General features: G+C 33.7%; 1 protein-coding gene across 4 annotated transcripts; it reads right to left on the minus strand.

Annotated features, from left to right (window-relative positions):
* Positions 1–8,200: 8,200 nt before the first annotated feature.
* Positions 8,201–23,123, minus strand: LOC112508814 (coatomer subunit beta'-2-like). 4 transcript variants are annotated; one of them, XM_025113598.1, is made up of 28 exons: positions 22,888–23,123; positions 22,674–22,694; positions 22,513–22,574; positions 22,243–22,297; positions 19,716–19,752; positions 19,299–19,624; positions 19,077–19,208; positions 18,845–18,993; positions 18,067–18,135; positions 17,605–17,755; positions 17,437–17,502; positions 16,813–16,870; positions 16,648–16,733; positions 16,336–16,524; positions 15,890–16,030; positions 15,701–15,775; positions 15,393–15,569; positions 15,211–15,302; positions 15,007–15,123; positions 14,074–14,188; positions 13,834–13,905; positions 13,342–13,538; positions 13,164–13,257; positions 11,688–11,794; positions 11,265–11,394; positions 10,084–10,308; positions 9,218–9,285; positions 8,201–8,502 (listed from the first exon to the last, which is right to left on the minus strand). In XM_025113598.1, the coding sequence occupies exons 1-26, from the start codon at positions 22,888–22,890 to the stop codon at positions 10,129–10,131; spliced, it is 2,901 nt and encodes a 966-aa protein (XP_024969366.1). In that variant the 5' UTR covers positions 22,891–23,123; the 3' UTR covers positions 8,201–8,502; positions 9,218–9,285; positions 10,084–10,128. The 4 variants fall into 4 exon arrangements, with proteins under 4 accessions (XP_024969366.1, XP_024969365.1, XP_024969368.1 ...); XM_025113597.1 differs by having other exon boundaries at positions 15,211–15,569; XM_025113600.1 differs by lacking the exons at positions 16,648–16,733; positions 16,813–16,870.
* Between the last annotated feature and the right edge of the window lie 1,092 nt (positions 23,124–24,215).

Here is a 24,215-nt window from a genome sequence, read left to right on the forward strand (position 1 = left end):
ATGACATTTTGGTCGATATGGTTTATATGAAAATGAACAACGTCCCTGAAGTTCAATAAGTACAATATCAATCACTATGGTTTGCATTTTGCTTTGAAAGTGGTCACTGACATTAGCACTATCGGTCGAAATGACGTTAAATAAATGTCACTTTCGTTGCTTTACTTATTTCATTAATGTACTAAGAAAATAAAAATAAAAGAATACAATATATTATATTACTTAGTTCATATTAAGTTACTTACATACATACATACATACATACATACATACATACATACATACATACATACATACATACATACATACATACATACATACATACATACATACANATACATACATACATACATACATACATACATACATACATACATACATACATACATACATACATACATACATACATACATACATACATACATACATATATTAAACGCTCCCATTTTGATTCACCGTGATCCCATACTGTTGTTGCAACCTTCTTTAATCTTTGTTTTGAATTTCATCGTTTTGTCCTCTACGAATATTTGTATAACTTTTGGCTCTTCAGAAGTTTGGTCATCCATTCTTTCAGAAGATATCAATGAGGGAAATTTATTAAAATAACCATTTTTCAGAGTTGGTTTTACTTCCTAGCCATTTTCTCTTCAAGTTTATTAAAATAACCATAGATCTGCAAAACCCAGCAATTGCAGAACCAACTAAAAGACAAAAAAATTACACTTTCTACCCTTGTCTACAAAAAAGTTTATATTTTCCACCCAGGTCTGCAAAAAAATTTACATTTCTTACCCAGTTCGTAAAAAAATTTACATTTTTCACTCAGGTCCGCCAAAAAAATTAAAAATTATGGACCTAGGTCTATTTTGGTAAACCTTTAAAGAAATGGCTAAGAGGTGAAACCAACCGGTAAAAATGACTATTTTAATTAATTTTCTTATCGATGAAGGTGTTGATAAACTACAGGGACCAAAATTGTAAATTACTCTTTCTTTTTTTGTTAGAGATAGTTAAGGCAAAACCAAGAGTTTGGGGACCAAACGTGAGTATTGACGATAGTTGAAGGACACATATTAAAAAAAAAGACGGTCCTGCTGGCCCCCACAAAAGAATCTTACAGTTAGTACTGTAGCAGTTAAATTTTGAAACGAGTACCCATTAATTAATGCACTTATGTATTAAGGTTAATAAGTCAAACATGTAATTAATGCAATGTTTAATAAATTTAAATTACACCAAACATTTTTAATGCATAATTATATGCTTTAAAGTTATATAATAAATAAAAGGACAAATTACATGAAAAACTAACTTATTTAACTTAATTTATATTTTGGGTAATATACTATCAAAACTTTCATTTTAATATCTAAGATGTAAAGTTTTAAACATTTAAGCACTCGGGTAATCGGTTGAAACATTAACCGGTTATCATGCTGATGTGTCGAATGATGTGATATCCAACTTAGTATTATTGCTGACGTGGTTTCTTAATCAATTTTTTTAATCTAAAATTAGTCTTCAACCGGATACCCAGATATTTAAATGTTCAAAACTTTATATCATAGGTACCAAATGAAAGTTTTGAAAGTACGTTTACCAAAATAGGAATCAAGTTAAAATACGTTATTTTTTCATACAATTTGTCCAATCCATAAAAGGTTCGAAAAAAATATTTATATGATTATTAAATTAAAAATTATAAAGTTGTTATTTTTTTAAATATAATTTGATTCAAATTTTATTACACTTTAAGTTTTTATATTTTAAATTAACTGTGTAACGTGTTTATCAGTTGATTATCAGTTAGTTTTTATGGAGTTCGAAGGTGAAGGTTTAAGAAGTTGCAAACTTAAATGTTATGATATTATACATTGAGATGAATGCTGAAACAAAAACAATAACCAAATAAGAGAACATAAAAACGGCCAAATCACATGTAAAATTTCATGTGATTTTAAGACATGCAAGCGACGAGTACGGCGACCATAGGTCGCGGCTAAAGTTGTGTGAATCACATGTGGGTTTAGTGCTATATCACATGTGATTCAACCATTTTTATTCTCTTATTTAATTACTGTTCTCATATGAATTTAACTTATAATTAATCAGTCATATCTGGTAGTTCTTTTTGTACCAAATGAGTCATAATATAATACAGATTTTCAACAACAGGTTTATCTGTAAGTTTTATAGGATTTAAAAACAAATTTTAAAATCTCCATAAAAATATTTATATTAAAATCAATCAATATATTAATTTTGAAGAATCTAACATTAATTATATTAACAAAATATTCAACAAAATTAATACCCCAATAAATTTTCAAACAATTTTTTTATAAAGGATAAATTACATGAAAAAGTAATGTACTTTAATTTGATTCTTATTTTAGGTAACGTATTTTTAGAACTTTCATTTTGGTACCTAGAATGTAAAGTTTTAAACATTTAAGTACTCGGGTAACCGATTGAAACATTAACCGGTTATCATGCTGCTGTGGTATCCAATTTGCTGACGTGGTTAGTGACATGAATTTTTTATATAATCTAAAATTAGTTTTCAACCGATTATCCAGGTACTTAAATGTTTAAAGTTTTACATCTTATGTACCAAAATGAAAGTTTTAAAAGTATGTTACCTGAAATATGAATCACGTTAAAGTACATTATTTTTTCATGCAATTTGTCCTTTTATAAAATGTTAATTTCAAGTTTCTATAAAATTTTATTATTTCTAACCATCTTTTTATAAAAAGGTAATTTTCAATTTATACAGGTTTTTTTATACCTGCATTTTGTTGAAAACTGCTATTTTTTTGTCTTTATACTTTTAAAATTACTGTTTTCATCTATGTGGTTTACAATTTGTTGTTTTTTTTTTTTATTTCTACAGATATGATTTATATAACTCTAATTTTAGCTCGTGTAATTAAAAATACTTCTATACATGTGATCAGTAATTATACATTTTTACTGATAATACATCAAATCAAAAATCCGTCAGATATTTTCTAAATTAAAAAAAATATAAAACTACAGATATCGACTATTTTTAGCTCATTTTAGTATACAGATAACTCATCATTTGTATTTATAATTATATACTATTTGATTTTTGATAAATTATTTTTTTACCATATTTGTTTATTCTTTTCTTTATATGCATTTAATATGATAATTAATACATTCAATGGACTACATTAATATAATTTACCTATATTTAATACTACACACCAAAATAAAAAAAAAAATTAATAAATATTTTTCTAAAAAAGTGAAAAGTAATTTTATTATAAAAAAATATTTTAATTACAGATATAACCTTTGACCAAATTCAAGTTCTTTCTAGCAGTTATAACTTTGTATTTTTACAAAGTCAATGTAATATAATTTATATAAATAAATATCTGATATAATATAAAACAATATATAAAACCTGCTTTTATAGCAATTCTTTTATTAATAAAAGTAGGATCCAACCCATTTGTCAAAATCATTTAAGTGAATAAATTTTACTCTCTATATAACCGAGAGAAAGATTGAGAGAGTGAATACACAATACGAAGAAAAAATGAAGGGCAAGAAGGTGATGATGATGGTGGCAGTGATGACGATGGTTATGTGGATGGCGGTAGGGCAAGACACTGGTGGTGGTGCTGGTGGTGATGCTGGTGGTACTGGTGGTGGTATTGGTGGTGATGCTGGTGGTACTGGTTTTGGTGGAGGTTTTACAATTCCTTTCATTCAATGCTATGGAAAATGCTACTTTTTTTGTGTGATTGAACCACAAAATGTTTGTACATGCACCTCCAAATGCCTTAAAGAATGCCTTGATACATCACCACCCACACCACCTACGACAATGGCAACGACTATGGATGAAAAGAGTCAAAAGACACCAAATATTGGCTATTGCAAGCTCGGTTGTGCCATTTCAATGTGTTCTCACATCAGCAAACCGCACAGTTCAGGTATAGATTTCATCCCTCTATTTATATCTCTGTTATTCAAATATATGTTCTTCTAGAAAGAATTGAAATTGGGTTGTTTTGTTCAATTCGATTTAGTGTGCTATTAAAAGGGATGTAACTAACCATAAGGGTGGTGCCTGATTGGTTTGAGTTTGACTCAAAAGGTCAAAAGTACCAGAAGATCCCAAGTTTAAATCTAAGGAGAAATAAAAATCCCCTTGTGGCCACAGAGGTTCAAATGCGGTGACTCCGAGCTATCTGCAAAGCAGGTGGTTGCCGTGATATCAATCGGCTCGTATAGCGGGTTGGATATCCAGGTTAATAAAAAAAGGGGGATGTAACTGTGCGTGTGTGTATACACAGTAGAGGTGTGCAAAAAAGTCACTCTATTCAATTATAAACGTAGAGTGTAACTGGATATCCATTTGTAATTGGATTGGATCAGAATCAAAATTTTAACATCAAAATTGGATATATCTGTTCTTGGATTACAGTCCTGAGACCAAGAAAATCAAATTGATACAATCCAATGACCATCTAATCGCTCATTGAACTACCATCTGATTAATGATTAATAATATTTTATGATATTAATTTTAGCTGATATTTGTATATAGTGTTTTTTAAGAATTAAATTTTTTTTTGAATAATGAGTTGAAATGAAGGATTAACTGATTGAAAATTTGATAAAAATACTGAACGGATGCAATCCATTTCAATAGGTAACCAATAGTAACATCCAACAAATGAAACCGATTGGACCAAATGGTAAAATCCAATATTCAACAAATGCTTGAATCAGATCAGATCCATTTAAATTCATTGGATTTCAACCGATGAAAATATCAGTATTATATTTATACTGATATAATATTCTTGAATTTTGTTTTGCAGAAAAAGAAAGTATGGGAAGATGTGTGGATTCTTGTTCTAGCAAGTGTGCCATTGGCTATTAATCACATCAATTGAGAGATTCTAATGGGATGTTATTGTGAATTGGTTATTCATCATGCATTAATTACCATAACATTTTTGATTTATTAAATATTATTATGAATATTTATGAAAAAAATGATTGGTTTTATTGATGAGTCAAATATATTTTTATGGTGCCAATAATTTGGATAAACATAATGCAGTATATTTCAGATCATGTGAAATCACAGGTTTTTCGTGAGACTCGTAAGACCAATTCTCAGTCCTTGGATTAGATCTATAATCTAAACATTCATAATCACAAAATTGCCACCGTGCAACTTTAGACCATTAGATCATTAACTTATAAAGTTGATCAATGAACATAAATTGATCTTACGGGTCTCACGAAAAACCATTGGTCTCATATGAACCCAACCCCTAGTAATTATTATTTTATCTGTTTAAAAATAAATGTTTATATTACTATTTTAAGGGTGTTTGTTTTTAACTTAATGAGTTTAATGGACGTTAGCTTAATTGGTTACGTTATATTAACATGTTTGATTTTAACTTAATACTGAAAGATTGACTTAACATGTTAAGTTGGCCTATTCAATTTTAATGCATTAAGTGTGAATTTTTTTTCTTCCAAAATTACCCTTATCCTACAAATTTTAATTAATCACACGTTGCATCAAAAATAAAGAAAATGAATAGTTTACCAGCATGTATAAATTAAAAATTGTAATTAAACAGTAATACATATTTTAACTCTTTGACTTCATATTATTTATGTTATTTTAAATAATTCATATTTTTTTTATATTTATCGAACAATTTATTTTTATTCAACAATTATATAGACATAAGGTTAAAATGGTAATTTCTATTATCCAGATTATTTAATTAAGACAAAAATCAAACAACAATTTATCTTAATTTATACAGACAGATTAATGCTTAAAGACAACTTAATAAAGTTAATTCTTCTTCACTTTTAATAAAGTTACCAAACGAAAGTTTTTGTTACGTATTTTCGAACCTTCTTTACCCCATAGAGATATTGAATAGAAAGGGGTATTCCTTTTTTTCACTGTAATTTTGAAAATGAACGTTTAAATGTCTTTCAAAAGTAAGGAAATAGATCTGACACATATAAAATGAGTTAGTTTGTATTAAAGTAAGTGTCTACTTTCAAAAGTAAGTGTCTATTTTCTCATTTTACTCTTAATTATGAGACTAAAAAAATGTATCTCTCTCTCTATATAATTAAGGATAAAATTGTCAACTTGTTAATTAAAAAGTGTAATAATTACAGATTTCTAAAACTATATGCTCTTTTTTACTTTGGACATTTATTTTGGAACGGAAGGAGTAAATCACTTTGAACTTTTCAGTATTTGAACAAAGTCGTTCCATCCTTTTATCAACTGAGCTAATTCTGTAATTTTCAAATTGTGGATAAACATTATATATATCAGATACATATCAACTTATCTAATTCTGTAATTTTCAAATTGTTACTTAAAAATAAAAACAGGAACAATTTTTTTAGTAGTTAAAGTTATTAAACTTATTATGTTAAAAAAACCCAAACATATCAACAATTCATTTGGTGGTGAACTCGAAAGTTATCTGATTTATATGCTGACCAGATAACATAACTTAAAGGCTCGTTTAGAGCATCTCCAACCCAATACGAAAATCTGTTTTTTACGCTATTTTACTCCGACCTAACACTAATTCTTACATCGTTTTGATGTTATGAATAATATAAAATGAAAGCTTTGCATTCTACAATTCATTTACACCGATTTGATTTTGAATTTTTTTTTATTACGAAAATTTCTTTGAATTAATAATTGTTAATATTAAATTATAAATTATATTTATATCAATTTATGATTTATAATAAACATCATTTTTATTTTTTCAAACTTATGTAAAAAGTTAATGATTTTTTTTATTAACCTGGATATCCAACCCGTTATGCTAGCCGCCTAATCCCAGAACGACAATCTGCTTTGCAGATAGCCCAGAGTCACTGTATTTGAATCTTCGTGGCCACAAAGGGATTTTTATTCCTCCTTGGATTTGAACCTGAGACTTGTTGATACTTTTGATCTTTAGAGTCAAGCTCAAACCAATCAAGGACTATCCTTGTGCTTAATGATTTAAAACATAATAACAAATTTAAAATTGATATACTTCCAACAAATGTGCAAATCTTGCTAAAAGAGGAGTGGTTTGTCTCTCCTCCCTATGCCCTCTGTGCGATTGTGTGGAAGAAGACGAGGAACATCTTTTCATAGGATGCTCGATATCTCGGCAATTGCTTAAGGATTTGTGCAAATGGTGGAAAGTGGACATTGGACAGGTGAATTCTATTGATAATCTTCTTGACCGTAGCGCGGAGGTGGCTGGGAATTTTTCGTGTAAGAAGGCGTTTATTGGAGTGGTGTATGGATTCTTCTGGATTATTTGGAACTTGCGCAACCGCAAAACTTTCTCTGTTCCTTCTCAAACGACGGCTACTTTTCTTGCGGGCCAGCTTCAGGCGTATTCTTTTTTCTGGTTTAAAAACAGGGTGCCGAAAGTTGTTATGGCGACTAGTTGGATAGAGTGGTGTAATTCTCCCATGTCTTGTTTTTAACCTGTACTCTCTTTTGCTAGCGTCTTGCTAGTTTCTATGCTATCTCGTCTTTGTTGCCGGTCAAAAAAAAAAACTTTGGTGGAACTGGTGGATATTGGTTACAATAAAGTAAAAATTTATAGAATATAAAAATTTAATAAATAAATAAAATGTTAAAAAAGAGGCTTTAGTAAAAAGAACTGAACTAGCTAAATATATAAGAATGACTGGGGTCCCATATATAAGCATTTGATATTTTAAAAGAGAATTTTGAGTTTATATCGATAAAATATAGATTTATTCTACCTTTTCCATGGATTTTACTTTGTTCCACATAAAAGTTATCATACGTAAAACAGTAATCCCCGGTTCTATTTTGTCGTGAATCTTAAATGCACCCTTAGAAATACATGGAAAGAATAAAGTATTTCTTGATTTAAGGATTTCAAACCCATTATATTCCATTCCAGCTAACCAAACGCCCTTTAAGCTTCATATCAATGAATGAATAAGAGTTCATTACTAAACGCTTACCCGGATAAGCACATACCAAGTCATGTTACCTTACCAAATGAATATGACAAAGACCAAGAATCTTACCAAGTAAGAACGAAAGAAAATGATCGGAAGTCTTACCGAATAAATGATGACGACAACTCTTACTACGGTTAACAATTACCAGGTAAATTATTATTGCATATGATGTTTTAGTATACTAAAAACCTATCCGTTTGTTGAATTTTATCAGTAAAGAGAACAAACCCATCCCTAGGGCCTAGGCCTATTACCTATACTATAGATAGCATCAGCCATTATAAACTTTTTCTACAACCGCAATAACAAGAAAATTTCAAGGATGAAATTTATAAAAAAGAATATTGTTCCTAGAAAACTTAAGTCTATATTTTATGCCCTACAAAATTACACCACGCTTACATCAGATGGTCGATCCCATATTCTCCATTTTGCCATTACCTGGGAAACAAACACAGGCAGTTCGGTTATTCAAAACCAAAAGCAAATACAATCATCATTGTAGCGTATGTAGGAAATTGAAAACCATGAAATGAGGACGACATAAATAATCCGTAAAACCATTTTCCATGCCTTGTTTGTACGAAAAGTCTGTTTCTTTCCCTTGCACGAAACAATCTCGAACGTTTTCACATATGAAATAACATTGCATTTTTATACATGTTTCACACGTGAAACACCACATGAAACTAATTTGTAAGTTTGTACAATTTATTAGGTTTGTAAATGATTATGCATCTTTCTCTCTCTCTCTCTCTCTCTCTCTCTCTCTCTTTATATATATATATATATATATATATATATATATTAGGGGAAAAACTTAAAAATAAATAAATGTGGATACAAGTAATTGAAGGTGTTTATTAGTTTTTATGCAGGTGTGCATGTTATACACATGTGCATACAGAGTGTTACAGTTTCATATGGATCTTTCTAAATCATAGGTGGAGTCCAGAATGCTTGGGCAAACCACCGGAGTATTTGGTGAAAAACAAACTCCGGGTATGGTTGGGGATGCGTAAACTAATGATAAAAAGAAACACTTTTTTTATATTGATACAACATAAGCATGAACGAGTGTTACTGTAGATGAAGCAAATGATTCGGTGTATAAGTGAATGAAAATTTCCATCTGATAAGAACAATTAAAACTTACCCGAGGAAAGAAATTCCACAAAGCAGGAAACGACCGTCTTGAGTGAACTTAGTGACGTGGTGTGAGCACTGCCATTTAAAAGATGAGATCGAGAGGCAAAATTAGGCTCAATCCACAAAAATACACTGAGAAGAGAGCAAAATAACATCGTGATCCCTCATGTACCATCCAAACCTAGACTTACAAGAAGAATAGTACTAATTATGTCAAAAACAGCCAACAGGATTAAAAATGATACTTTCTCCGTCCCAAGATAAATGTTCACGAAAAAAATCATTTTTAGGAACACGTAATATGACATTTTTACCCTTAATTGTTACACTTTTTAATCACTAATAAATTTCTCCATCTCATAAATTAAAATATTTGTGCATCATAATTAAACGTAGAATTGGAAATTATAAATATCTATTTTTGAAAGTAGACACAGGGGCTGTTTGGTTGGTTTTTCATCAAGTTCTATATGTATAAAGCTGTCTATGTGGATTAATCTGTCTGTATAGATTGGGAATGTTTTTGTTTGGGAGGGTTTTTTTCATAGACAGCAGGAGCTTGTTCTTTAATTGGGAGAGGCAGGTTTGGGAAAAACTTGGCTTTCTGCATAAAGCTCCCCCCTAAAAGGTTACTGAATAAGCCACTTTCTATATCATTAAGCCACTACCAAACAATCATGTATAGCTGACTGAAAAGGCTGTGAGTCCCTTTAAGCTCATTAAGCTGCTAAACATGCCCTTGTGGGAAAAACCTGAATAGAAATGTGGACACTTATTTTGGGATGGAAGGGTAGATTGAATAGAATGGAAAAAGTTAGATGATTGAATTGGAAATCAAAGATGACAATTAAGAAGAAGAATTCAAGTAATCACCAGCAATAATATTAGGATTTCCACATTTGCCCGAACCAATTGCTTTTACGCTGATGGAGTTCCTGCATCATTCGTACTCCACTCTTCATCAGCCTCGTGACCGTTAACGAGTACAGCACCATCTGAAGAATCATTATCCTTGGCAGCAGCCCCCTCTTGACCCACCTCTTGATCCTCTTCTTGACCATCAATAAATTCCCCCTCCTTTCCATTGTGTTCTACACCCTGTGCCAAGAAAGCAAGGACAAGAACTTAAGACGATGAAATAGCAGGGGGGAAAAATGAAGTTTAAACTCAAATATGTGCGCACCCTATTCTAGACCGGGAAAACAAAAAGTTGAGAGAGAAACAAACCTGCCTCTTGATTAGAGAACTATAACCATTATATATTTTTCACACACCCTACTTTTGGAATTTTGAGACGTGAAAAAACATATCATGGTATAACATAAGATTTAAACCAGAGACTTCCACCTCTAAAATGTACATCTTAAAGCTTAGGAGCAATACGAGGCATTGAGGGGTTATCTCAGATGGCGACCTCATGAAAAGACATTTACTTGATAGCCACCTCACAATTTTTTATCACAAATAGCCAAAAAACCGCAGGTCAACGCCACTTCTCCTTGTGGTTTCTGACAAAATCTGACGCATCCAGTGAAAAAGTGAGCCCACCACAAAAACCATTAGAATACCGCAAGTTGCGGTACGTTAGCCCCTTGAGTCTATGCACAAAAAAGAAAGCCAAAGTCGCAAGCTGTGAAACCGCAAGCACCTTTCCCAGCTTGCGGAACCACAAGAAAAAGTGCCTTGCAGCGTTGGCTTGTGGTTTCTTGGCTATTTTGTGAGAAAATCTAGTCAGGTGGCTATAAAGTAAATATTTTTTCCTGATGTGGCTATTTATGATGATAACCCGGAATTGAGGTGGGTCCCACAAGGTTACACCACATCATCAGCCAAAACACACGACCGGAAAACCCCATCCTGACCACCCACCAGTAGGAGAATGGAATAATAATATTCAATGTGATAAAATCATCAGTAAGAAATCCAATTTCTTATTGGTAATACAACACAAATACGTCACTTTCACATAATGATAAAATGTAAGACATTAACTGTAAGAACTCACTACTACATCCCTTGGTGGAGGAGAAACACAGATGTTTAAAAAAATGTACCTCGTGATCAAACCCTCCATTTTCAAGTGGTTCCTCGACATCCAATTGCATTTGTCTGAAAGCTTCGACCAGGTTGACATGTGATCTATCAATATGGTTCACATATTCCACTGCCGGAGGATAATGACCCCTAAAGGATAAATAAAGGAACATTATTCGTTAATATCAAACAATTTCAGGAATTCCTTTAACACTAGACTTATTCATCAAATGTTATATATGAAAATAGTTTGCAAACTATGCTGCCCGACTATTCAGTTAAGGGAATGTTGTTTTATTAAATTTTTGTCCAATTTCAGCATATATCACACTACTTGTTCCATGGCCCAGCTAAACATAAGAGCTTTAGGGAATATTATAGGGGATTCCACCTGAGCAAGGAAAAGAGTATTCAGAGTTGAAAAAAAAGATGAGCAATGTAACCTTGTGCTTGCAGCTTTTGCTTCAACTTCTAGTGCAACTTGCCAGTCCTCAAACATATTTGGGTACTCCTCAGGATCTGCTAAAGATTCTGCAGCCTTCTGGTTAACCTGCAGTTAAATCATGTCAAACTACTTGGCTACATTATATATGTTCATATATATAGTGTAAAACTGAGAAATGAATTCTGGGCCTCAAAAACTGAAAATAAAATTCAACAACCTTGAACCAATACCAATACAACAGGCAGAAAAACAAGCTATGTGAACTTCCATGATATACCAAACCAACCAAACCAAGTATGTCCCACCCGGAGGTGGGGTCTAGGGATGGTGGGATGTACGCACACCTGACCTCTACCCCGAAAAGGCGAAAAGTAGAGCAGTAGTTTCCATGAAGACCCTCGGCATGTGCGAAGTGTGCGAAAAGAAAAGATAAAGCTTGCTAAAAAAATAATTAAAAGTTAGAAATAGAAAAAGAGGGAGAACACTAAGAAAGAAAGGCAGTGTTAGAGTTCAAAATGAGTCAGAAATAAGCAACAATCAAACAGAAAAAACACTTGGACATTAGCACTACAAGGAAACAGAACCAAGGTAGGAACACTGACATACCCTAGTCTAACCCCAGGAGAACTAACTGCTGACCCACTAACCTAATAACCCTACACCCAGCCTTTACCACTCCAGATCCTTTCCTGGCTAGCTACCTATTCCTACCCCTAGTCAGCTACCCTTATCTTGTGTCTCCAAGAACTCCTAGCTAAGATCATGTCCTCTGATATGCCTAAAATCGTCATGTCTAACCTCATCTGCTCATCCCAATTCAAGTCCTGTGTGGCCTGCCCCTCCTCACTCCTTGACCCGACCCTCACACTTTCTACCCTCCTCACCAGAGCCGTCAACTATCTCCCTATGAACGCGTTCAAACCACCACAATCTTCCCTCCCTCATCTTATCTGTGATATGCGCAACTCCCAAAACCGCCTGGTAGACCTCGTTTGGAATCCTGTTATCCACGGTCCGACCACAGGTCCATCCAAGTATCCTGTAAACCTCCCATGAGGCCATGATGATAAACTAAAAATGCTAAAAGCCATACTTTAAAGTATCATGAATGTAATACTTGAAAGACGAAAGACGGAAGTCAGTCTTTAGCATTTCAAGGAATTGTTGTAAATTAGGCCTAAAAAGGAAGAATATTCTTTTTGAAGTATATAATATTTATATACGGCAAATGCAACATATAAACTCACACACCCTCCTCACCTTTGGTGAGGTTTGAACCCTTGACCTCCAAGGAGGCCAAAGACTACGATACCACTAGGCCAAAGGCCCTTTGGTAAAAAGGAAGAATGTTTGAAAGAGATGTCCTACACAACTGCAGAAATTTCAATGTGTAAACTAACAATTGAGCAGAGAAAAAAAACATAACCTAAAAGAAAGGGGAAAAAAGAACAGGAAGACTAAAAAATTCATTAACCTTGTTAAGGTCTTTTCTCCAGAGTCCAACTATTTCTGAAACCTTGCTTGGAAGGTAAGATCGTGCCATCAAAGCAGCCTCGGGTATCCTATTGCTGCAAGGAAAGTGATTTCAGAAATGCACATCATGGCCAACTTCATGTGGCTGTTGGATCTATGTATGACACGTAAGGACTAACCTGTCAACCAACAACTGCAGGCAGTCTTCCAATTTACCCAACAAAAATAGACAAGCGAATGCAACATTATTCTTTCCATTCTCTTTTGCAAGAGATGCAAGTTTTGCAATCTCTTCAGCATCTCCTAAAGAAGAATAGAGCAACAACAAACCACTCAAATCATTCGCATGCTTCAAACAATCCTCAGCCATGTCCAGCTGCAATATGCAGAACATCATCATCAGTAGTCAGATAGAATAAAGATAAAAAAAGGTTGTGACAAATGTTAAAAGTGGCATGAATTAAATATATGTATCCAGATCCCATTTAGATTGTTTTGGTCATTATAAACCAATTTATGTGATCTAAATATTTAAAAAGAAGAGCAAAAAATAATCTTGGCAAAGAAATAAGGTGCATTCACAAATCACGAACGGAAAACTTTACTCGCAGGTTGTTCTAGATGGCCTTCCATGATGAAAATAATTTATATTCGACAAAGATGGAAAATACCATTCCAGTAGACATAGCTAGTTCACCCAACTGCTTCCATTTGGACTCACTTTGAGCTACTAGTGCAATATCCTGAAAAAATAGAATAGAAGTTGCCATCATGACCACAAATGAGTCAGAAGGTACATATAGTTTTGATAACTAATAGGAGAAGAGGTCCAGAGAAAACAAGCACCAGTTCTTTTTCTATAAGCAGTTAAAAATTATTGTCTATTGCTTGCAAAAGTTGAGAGCTATCACCTTTGCGATCTCTAGTTTACCAAGGTGAATGGCTAGCTCAAATCTATAATCAGGATCTGTAGCAACTTCCAATGCCTCTTCAATCATCCCTCGTGATTCCAGAAAATGAGCAACACTAAAAGAGAAACCATATATATGAATAAAATCCAAGAACTATGTTGTAAAAGAATTTGCATCTTAAAATAGGAACATTATGCAAACAAAAAATATCATGGATAAAAGAAAGTAGGACAGGCTGCAGAATATGACTTTTAAGGCCATAACACATTTCCATCTAACACATAGAAAAATGCCAAATATGCATCCATCTAATACAGGCACATGTGCCGATTAAACATAAGACCTAAGTTAGTCTCTTTTTAGTAAGTATCCTGAAATATTTCATGTGTAGGAGAAACATCATCTGCACAGCTGAAAGGGATCTAAGACTAAGTAGTCACATGATCCCATATAGATGCTCCAATAAGTATCGGCATAGGATTTAATCGTAGCACTGATTCACCAGGACTATTGATGCCAGATCATTAACATTATCAGTTCCATCATCCTCAAAACCAAATGATCTCAAAAAATGATGCAACAGCAACATCACTGACTGTGTATTCCACAGACCCTGACTTTTTATGATTTTTAGACAAATCTTTTGCAGCCAAATCCGTAAAAGCATCAGAAACTCATATGCTGATGGCTAGTTCTCAAGATACAGGACATTCTGAATTTCTAACATAGTGCGAATAGTTCTCCATACAGATGTAGTAACCAAGCAAAATGATGACTGGCTTATGTGAATTTTAATTATAAGTACACATGAATGTGAGCTACAAACAATTAGATTGTAAGTCAAAAGATTGGCATAAACAATCTATTTTGCCTAAGACATGAGATATTCAGATCATACAATAAGTTATATAGAACAAGATACTTGAACTCTACCTATTATGATGCTCCTTTGGAATTGATGGCAAAACTCCACTAGCTCGTTCAAGGTCTCCACGCATCACGAGTGTCTTATACTCAATCAAGGTGAGAAGTAACGTGTACCCAATGACACTAAAATTTGAATAATTGAAGTACAAGGTTAATAGTGATTCTGATTGAGTTGTATCTACAAAGATAAACCCCAAAAGCCCCACTCACTTAAATTCTTTGTCAATGAGATAAACCCTGCTCTGATTAGCTAAATATCCTAGAAGATACATTGGACGATCCAAATGAAACATGGTGGTTACCTGAAAAATATAATGTGTTATGTAACCATTAAATATCAAACAAACTTGAAAGAATAATTTTTTATGGCAAGTACTAAAGATGGGCTCTACCTCGCCACCAACACAATAATTAAGTCTCCATGAAGAATTATTGTAAATAAAACAGTCGCCAACCCATAATCCAGTTCTAACTCGTTCATCTATGTCATACAGAGGTGTAAAGGACTCCTCAACGCCTTGCTCATCTAGAGATCTTCCACTATCTAGATGGGCAGACACTACATCGCGCTGCAACATAACCAAATTTAGTATATTAGTCACAGTTTTCATGCCGAAGTGTAAAAGAAAAATAATACGAAAATTAGCTGATGAAGTTCAATTGCCAGACAATCAGAAGCAAGAGTAGACAAGGATCTTACATTGTACTTTATTATGTGGAATGATGAATCACTGGCAATTGTCACTAGATCACCACTATCAGCCCAGTAAAGGTTCTGAAAATAAAGGATGAAAAACCAAAAGAGCAGATGATTAACTCGAGGTACAGATAACAAGTAAGGTGAAAAAGGCACCCATAAATAACAAAGATCGAGATACAAATTGTTTACTTTGACATTGACATCAATCCGACGAATCAATCTACACTCAGCCCAATCATAGAAACATATAAAATCATTTGAGCACATAGCCAGCAATGATCCTCCAAATATCCTCTCAGCTGAAAAAGTTGGCCGGATACTCTTCTTTTCCTGATTAACGAGAACATCCAAAAGATAAATTGTGATGTAGATTACTAAATGATAGTTACTCTGCAGGGAATGTATAAAAAAATGCAGACAATCAGAAGCAACATTGTCATTCTAACAAGGTATGTGCTGCCACAACATACATCAGAGATTTACACAACACGGTAAGATACAGAAGGGGGAAGAAGAGAACAACAGATGAAGGATTTACATTGTACTACTTTATTGGTACCTCCTCAAAAAGATGCAGACAAGTAATACAAACATTGATTATTAGTCTAACCATGAGATATGGAAGGTGCAGAAACCTGAAAAGATTTGTTGAAAATCTTAATCCTGGATGTACTCTCCCTAACAGCATATTCACCATCAGATGACCAAACTATCTCCAATGCAGAGCCAAAGGATCTATTTCTCCAAGCCAAAGCTGTATATATAATGTATTCACCATCACCGCAGACAACAACAAACCTCCCGTTTGGATTGTGCTTCAAGCTCTGCGCGAATGAGCAAGAACAAGAAAGGCCAATTTTAAACAGTGACTAGTAAAAAATCAGCTGACATGTCCAAAACTAATAGCCAAATTTCCAAGATTTCAAGATTTTTAGAAATGAACTCACCCTCGTACCATTACAATAACAAAAATAGCTGATTGAAGTAATGCACACACATGGGTATACAACAATCACCATGACTATCATAATTACTGCAACAACAATAAGCCTGTTGTCAAAACCATTGGGGAAAGGCTGAAACAGGAGGGCAAGAACAAAAGGGTTATATACATGATGTATTCACCATCACCACAGAAAATGACATTCCATCTGGGTTCTGCTTCAAGTTCTATATAGAAGAGCAAGAACAAGAAAAACCAATGGTAAAAGATGTCAACTAGTGAAATCAGTTGGCATGTCCTGAACTAAGTGCCAAATTTCGGAGCTTCAAGGTGTTCCAAATTGGAAAACTAACTCACCCTCATATCAATAGAATCACAAAAATAGCTCCTTAAAGTGATACCCACATGGGTACACAAATTATTTGGGATAGGTTGAAAAATGCATACAGAAAGGATATGGAGGTTGATTCCCAAGGGCTCTAGGACATAAGTATCATCCATCCATGCCATCCAAGGCCATGACCTTTGGTACATTCTGCTCACTAAACTTCCCCATGTCAATAAGCCAACCTCAACCTCGCTTACCAACATCTCAGTATTTACTAGTGTCCCATTCTAATTGGTGGCTCGAAGTTTATGTTGGAAATGACTTGATCTTAAGAAGTACTGTCTCAGCTCGTCCTCAGTCGCTGCCATCCAAACTTCTTCCATTCACCATCATTGCACAGCCTTATAGAGCCCATATCTATTTTCAGTTTAGAGGAAGCCTGAAAACAAAATAAGCACAACTTACTTGCGGGTAGAGATCACATGTTCCCAGCTCCTTAACTGCTAAAGGTAGCCTCTCTCCATCAGAAACCTGAAAAGTATGGGAATAAGAAAATGTGCATTGTCCTCCTGGCAGAAAAGGGTACAGAAATACAACAATCTTTGACAGGACAACATGCATATGGGCCCAAACCTCATAATCAGCTCCCACACTCTTAATGTTAACGGTCTGAATTTCATTATGCTTAGCCCATATAATTTTTCCGCTATTGTCCATGCTAGCTACAGGCTCTTCCCTCCCAATTTTCACCATGATGGTCCCTTCATCATAGCCAATAACGATCCTGTGAAGAGAAGTAATGAATTGCAAGCTAATTGATCAATGACAAATGAAGCATCAAGTGTATTCTCGAGATAGCATAAAGTATTGTCAGCAATGTTGTATTATGCTTAGATCTCCAAGCAAACCTCTTGATCCTAATATTCACCCCAAGAGAACTCAAGTAAGGACTTGCACAAAAAACTTATATGGTGACTAGGACAACAAAGGAACCAAGAAGAATCTTGAAGGATAGAATGACAAATCTAGCTGTATTAAACTGCAACAAGATGAGTGCTAGATATGTGCTTTTATATAGCAATAAAACAAACTTACCGGCGTGAACCTTTCATGTATCCGACAGCCCAAACCCTTTCAAGTCCATAGTTCAAGGTGTTCTCAAGTCTGCAAAAAAGTGGGAAGAGCCAAGGAACTTTGAAAAAGGAAGAGTGCATAAGCTCAACAAGAAGTAAATGTTTACATTTCTTTTTACATTATGAACTTTTGAGTGGCTTACGGCCTTAACTAATAATCACAACTTAAATAGTTGGCAATATGTTCTACTTTTTGAAGTAATAGTAATACAATTAGAGTTAAACCATCATCATCATCTAATAGAATACGAAGGATCACAGGAGACATATAAGACGATGCTTCGGTTTTCTAACTCAATGTCATAAATGATAAGATATTCCCTCCATTGCTGCATAAATTACAACACTCAATCCTTTAGGTTAATCATCACATTGTGGGATACAGAATCTGGATGCCAAAAAAAAATTACGTACTTGAGGAAAGAAGACAAAAAAATGCACACAAGATGTAATACAGAGAACTGATTGAGAATGTTAGGAGAAACGACAAACGCATAAACACTTCTTCACCGCCTACGTTTTGGCTGCATCATACCATTAGCAGCACACATGTTTCAATTTTATTAATTGCTCTGTTAAAGAGATCGACATGGAGATTGTGTATGTGAAACCAAACACATACCATCAATGTTTATAGATTTCCATGTATTTATCCAACACAAGGTTCAGATAAAATCACCAACTCAGCTAAGAAGAGACCATACAAATGAAAATATCAAAGGTCACAAACCAAGACCTACCTGTAAGTGGTTGAATGCCATATACGTACAGTACCATCCTCAGAACCTGTAATTATTATTGGAAGCTCTGGATGGAAGCATACAGCAGACACATTGTGTGTGTGACCTTCTAGAGTCTGAACACAAGTTTTAGTTTGATAATCCCATACCTGTTTCAAATTATTTACAACATAAATTACATATTGCAGGCATCTATAAATATAACAAGTGGAAAAAGTGGAAGGCTACAGACCTTAGCAGTGTGATCATCTGATCCAGTAATAAGATAAGGTCTATCACCACCAGTAAAGTAATCCACACAATTCACTCCTTTGAGATGAGCATCTAGTGTGAAGTTAGGATCAGGTGAACCTAGATTCCAAATCTGAAATAGGAAAGATAATAGTGTATAAACCTCCCTTGTAGAATGTCAAACTGATCAGTGTTAGTTGCTAGTAAGCATTCATAAGATTACCTTTATAGTGCGGTCAAGTGATGCGCTTGCAAAAGTATTGGTGTCTTTGGGATTGAAGGTCACTTGCATAACATAATGAGAATGACCCTCAAAAATTTGAGTGCAAAACCAACTCTTCTCCCAGTCCCAAAGTTTTATAAGCATGTCGTCAGATGATGACAATACATATGGCAGTGTAGGGTGGACAGCAACACACCGGATGTAATCAGTATGTGCCTCGTATACTTTCACTTTATCCATTGTATTGTAATTGTATACCCGGATAAACATATCATCTGCACCAGCAACAACCCACTGCTTGCGTGCTATGAACTTTGCTGATCTGACTGCAAAGCGATTGTGTAAGCATCAGAAATAACCAGCAGGCTAAAACCATGCACTAAAACATATCAGACAGCATAAACTCTAATAACAGACCTGGTAACTCGGTAACCTCGAAGGATTTTACCATAATCTGCAAGAATGTGGGCTTGTGTCAGTCATTAATTGAATTTCTCTCAATATACAGGTAATTGGATCTACTAAATGCAAAATAAAATGTTGATTGATGCATACTTATCTTCAGAAGGGGAAACTGAAGCAATAATCAAGGCTCTGAAACATGTATACTTATCCAACATATCTTTACTGATCGAAAACATCCTTGAGAATATAATTTTACCATGAAATCCAAGACGTATATGCAGAAACTTGGTGCATAGTAACCAAACCATGCTTCTCAGGAGCTGACAATTGCATTCAGATTGGATAGAACTAATTTGACCAACTTTCAAAAGTTCATAAAGAAAAATGGTAAAGTGAAATAGATTTGAATGTTGTTTAATAAGTCATAAAGAGGTTTTCAGGCTGGACTCTCTAGTGGGATATAATTCTAATTACATTCCAACCAGGGGCGGAGCCAGAATTTGGGTTTATGGTGGTCCTCTTAAACATTATCATGCAAATACATTAAATAAGATAAATAGAAAACAAATGTATAAAAATCCTAATCCGCAATCCAGAGTCTACATAAAGATCGTCTAAGTTGATTCCATACAACTTCGTTTATAACTATCATCATTGGTCTCCTTTGACTAATCCATAACTGTTAGAAGTTAAACTAATTAGTCAACTAAAAGTATATAACCCTACTCAAATGTCATATGTAAACATTAAGATTTAAGAACAAAAAGGAGGACAAAAACTAGATTTACAAAAAGAACATACAAAAATATATTATAAATACATGTTTATTGTAAACTTGCTTGGTTGTTAAGAATCATCACTAACACAATTCCAACTTTTGTTTCAAGATGGAAAGATGAACTAGCTTTTGGAGATTATTGTCTATTGATTAACAATTAGAAGCAAACAAATAAACAAAAGAAATGACATAAGTAAATTAATAAACATTAAACAAGATAATGAGATACTTCATACTCGGTTCTTGGGTTCAAATAGATCAGAAAAAAATTTAAAAAGGAGTTTTTTTAGAATTGAATTATTATAATATTTATAAAATGTTATAGAAATAAAGATGATGGAAAGCTTGGGGGAGGTGGCTCCACCCATAATTCAACCCTAATGGTGGGGACTATCAATTGATGTCCTGCTATAGTTGGAACAGGCAGAACTGAGTTGAAGATCAGTTTAGCTACCAAATGCATCTGAGTTGGTTATTTGTGTGTCTGTCAGCTAACTTTTCTGCAAGCAACCTACCAAAGCCAGTTTCTAATCAAAAGACATTATTTCATCTACTTAATTATTACCTAGCCATGATATGGAAGGATGAATACAAACTATTTGTTTTTCGGCTTTTTTTTGCACTAGCTAGAAATGTTGTGTCACTTCATCAGATATGGAGAAGTTCCATGTTATCTACCCATGATACGGGAAGGATGAATGCAAACTATTTTGGTCTTCGGCTTTTCTTTGCACTAGCTAGAAATATTGTGTCACTTCCTCAGATATGGAGCAGCTGCATATTCTCTAGAGAGATGCAAAAACGTCGCCCATCTCATTCTATCAAGGGTGTAAAAAGGATGAAGCGTCGATATACGTCGTATTTATTCTTATATCTCTGAATGTATAACTGGAATATGCAAAAGCAGAAGACTAAAGCAAGTGTGCTCCCATATACAAATGATAACCCGTGCTCCTTACAAGAGTTCATTAGTGTGATTTCACCTTATAGTGTTCAATGTTATTTGCTTGATATATATGGAAAGTAACCGTGATTTCACCTTATAGTATTCATTCTTATTTGCTTGATATATATATATATATATATATATATATATATGGAATTAACCCTGCAGAAAGTGTTCTACTTTCCTTAATCATGCTTTGTTCATGACTCCACTTAACATCGTTATCTACTTATCAATCAATGAGGCAAAGGAACTTCTAAAATGTTACCCCATTTATAATGTTTATTTCCTTATTTAAAACTATTTACACAATTCATAATTATAGTATCTTATACGTAGTCTCTAATTGGTGGCATCAGCTATGTCCTCTACCTATAACTAAGTTACATGAGTTCTATGACGATTATATACTGGTTGTTTTTGGCTGAACATTTATTAGTGCAGCAGTTTAGGGTGCTACTAGGAACATATGAAAACTTATATCTTCTGTGAAGTTAACTTTTTACTGTCAATAATTTGACTGCATTGCCAATAAAAATGCTAAACCGTAACCTCGTTTTCTATACAAATGCAATGGAAATAATTACTTTCACAAATCACAACAAGCGAGGACTAATATTCTAATGAGAGAAATACCCTGAATTTTGTATTTCTCTGCTGAATTTTACTGCATTAATACTCCATTAAGAAGGAATATCCATCAAGGAAACAGGCATGTATGTTACTTTGGAGGTGCCAACTGAATTTCATAAATGAATATCAGTCAATTCAATGAGAACTCACACTTCCTAAAACTTGCTAAACTACTATCATACCTGGGTCTGGTAATTCCAGATGCAGACCGTCCCTGAATACAAACTTGCTAGGATCCTGAGAAAAATAAAAAGAACAATGACTATTAATACACAAATGCCTACTACTTGCTGAAAAATGAACTTCCCTACACCTTAGCTAATAAAGCTTGCAATTTAGTAGCTAGAAGCAAAAGAGAGCTAGAAATCATTGTATAGCACGTATGTTCATAATAGAAACACACCAGTCAGAGTAACGAATTCAATTACAATGAATAAGAACAATAGAATTACCATGGCTCCGTTGGGTGAAGATCCACGGATTTTACTCTTTCTGATCTTTGTGCGAGTTTCCTCTACCAAAAATACTTAAAATTAGCATGACTAGTGTATATACGTCTCTACTTAATAACAATAACAATAATTAGTAAATTCAATTAAAATAGCAACAGTACCTTGATCTCGAGTCTGAGAGGCTGTCCCAAAGTGAAAGACAAACAAACCAAAATGAAGCTCCAGTTAGCACACCAGATCCCAATAGATAGTTAAAAATCCCAAACATATCATACGAAGGTTCCAAAATGTGATTGAACAAATGATCAATCAAACGGAATTACATCAACCGGATCCAAATCAAAATGAAGATAAATGCAAATCAAGTAAGCTCACCATTGTTGTAGATAAAATTAAGCGGTTTGATCGAGAAAACGGCTATTGATATCAGAACCCTAAGATCCGAGTGAGAGATCCGACCAGACAACCCGAACAGAGAGCAAGGTAGCAGGAATCTCCGTCCGAATTGAGCGATTTGTGAGAGTTAGGGTATGGAGATGAAAACGCAAAGCAGCGTCTCTGTGAAATGGAAGAGGATGGGTTGAAGATACAGAAGGTATGTTTGCTTCAGTACACTCCCGTGCAAACTGCAACGACCAAACTTGCACAAAAAATTCCTCGTCTTTTGTTTTATGTTTTATTGAATTATCGAATACATACAAATAGTTTACTTTTTTTTAACTACTTTATAGATAAAGATGTTGTTTGTCAGTTGTTGAATGGTTTGGTGTAGAATAATTAAGTGATTTTTATAATATAATGTAAAATGAAATATAATTGTTTGGTAATTGTTTTCAGTGAAATTAAGGTGTTCATGATACAAAATCATTCAAGGGTTTTAGAACCATTAAGAGACATAAATTTTTTTGTCAAATAAGATTCACCTTTTAACGATTTAAAAACGGTCTCTTAATAAAATTATTAAGAGGTAAACAAACAACCCCTTAAGAGTTTTTATTTGAAAAGTTCTTTTAATACATGAAATGAGCGGTATTTTTTAATTGGGAGGTTTGATTTGACTAAAAATTTGGTATTTTGCATAAAGCTTCAATAAAAAAGTTACTGAATAAGTCATTTTCTACATCATTAAGCTAGTACCAAAAGAGTCATGTATAGCTGGTGGTGAATCCACAAATTTTGCCTAGTGGAGGAACCTTTAAGGTAGATTAAAAACCCACAAAGCCGTTCGACGTATTTTTAGCCTAATTCCAATGTTTCGAGGGATTTTTAAAGTTTTTTGTTGATTTCGAGAGGTATTTTTTGTCGATTTTGAAAGACTTTTTCAGTTTTTTTAATTGATTATAAAAGATTTTTTTGGTTGATTTCAATATACTTTTTTGATTGGTGGAACACATGCGGGATTAATGGGCCCACCACGAGGTCTCTCACTGTTTATCACATGTAATAAAAATGTTCTCGTATTTTCGTAAAATAAAAGTATTATCGTTTGAACATTCACTTAAACCATTAATGCGTTAAAGATTCAAATATGTTTAGAATTTCCCATCGAAATTATGTCTCGAGAACATAAAAACGTGAAGTTGTCTTCGTGACTATAAAAGAAATTCAAGACTTCAGCCTTCAGCATGTAATTCAGTGGGCGAAACGACTTTACCTAGTCTCGATCTCATATTATATGACATTTTTGTAATTAAAATAAAAAT

This window comes from Cynara cardunculus, assembly GCF_001531365.2.
Source record: "Cynara cardunculus var. scolymus isolate 2C chromosome LG 3, CcrdV1, whole genome shotgun sequence".
Lineage (NCBI taxonomy): Eukaryota > Viridiplantae > Streptophyta > Magnoliopsida > Asterales > Asteraceae > Cynara > Cynara cardunculus.

Bases quoted from the DNA above. Each gene is read 5' to 3' on its own strand.
- LOC112508814 (XM_025113597.1), bottom strand. The intron at 16,525-16,647 runs GTGAGTTCATTT...TCATTCGCGCAG, and splicing joins GTTATTGTAATGGTACGAGG to AGCTTGAAGCACAATCCAAA. The intron at 15,570-15,700 runs GTAAGATCCTTG...GTTATGTTGCAG, and splicing joins TCCACATAATAAAGTACAAT to CGCGATGTAGTGTCTGCCCA.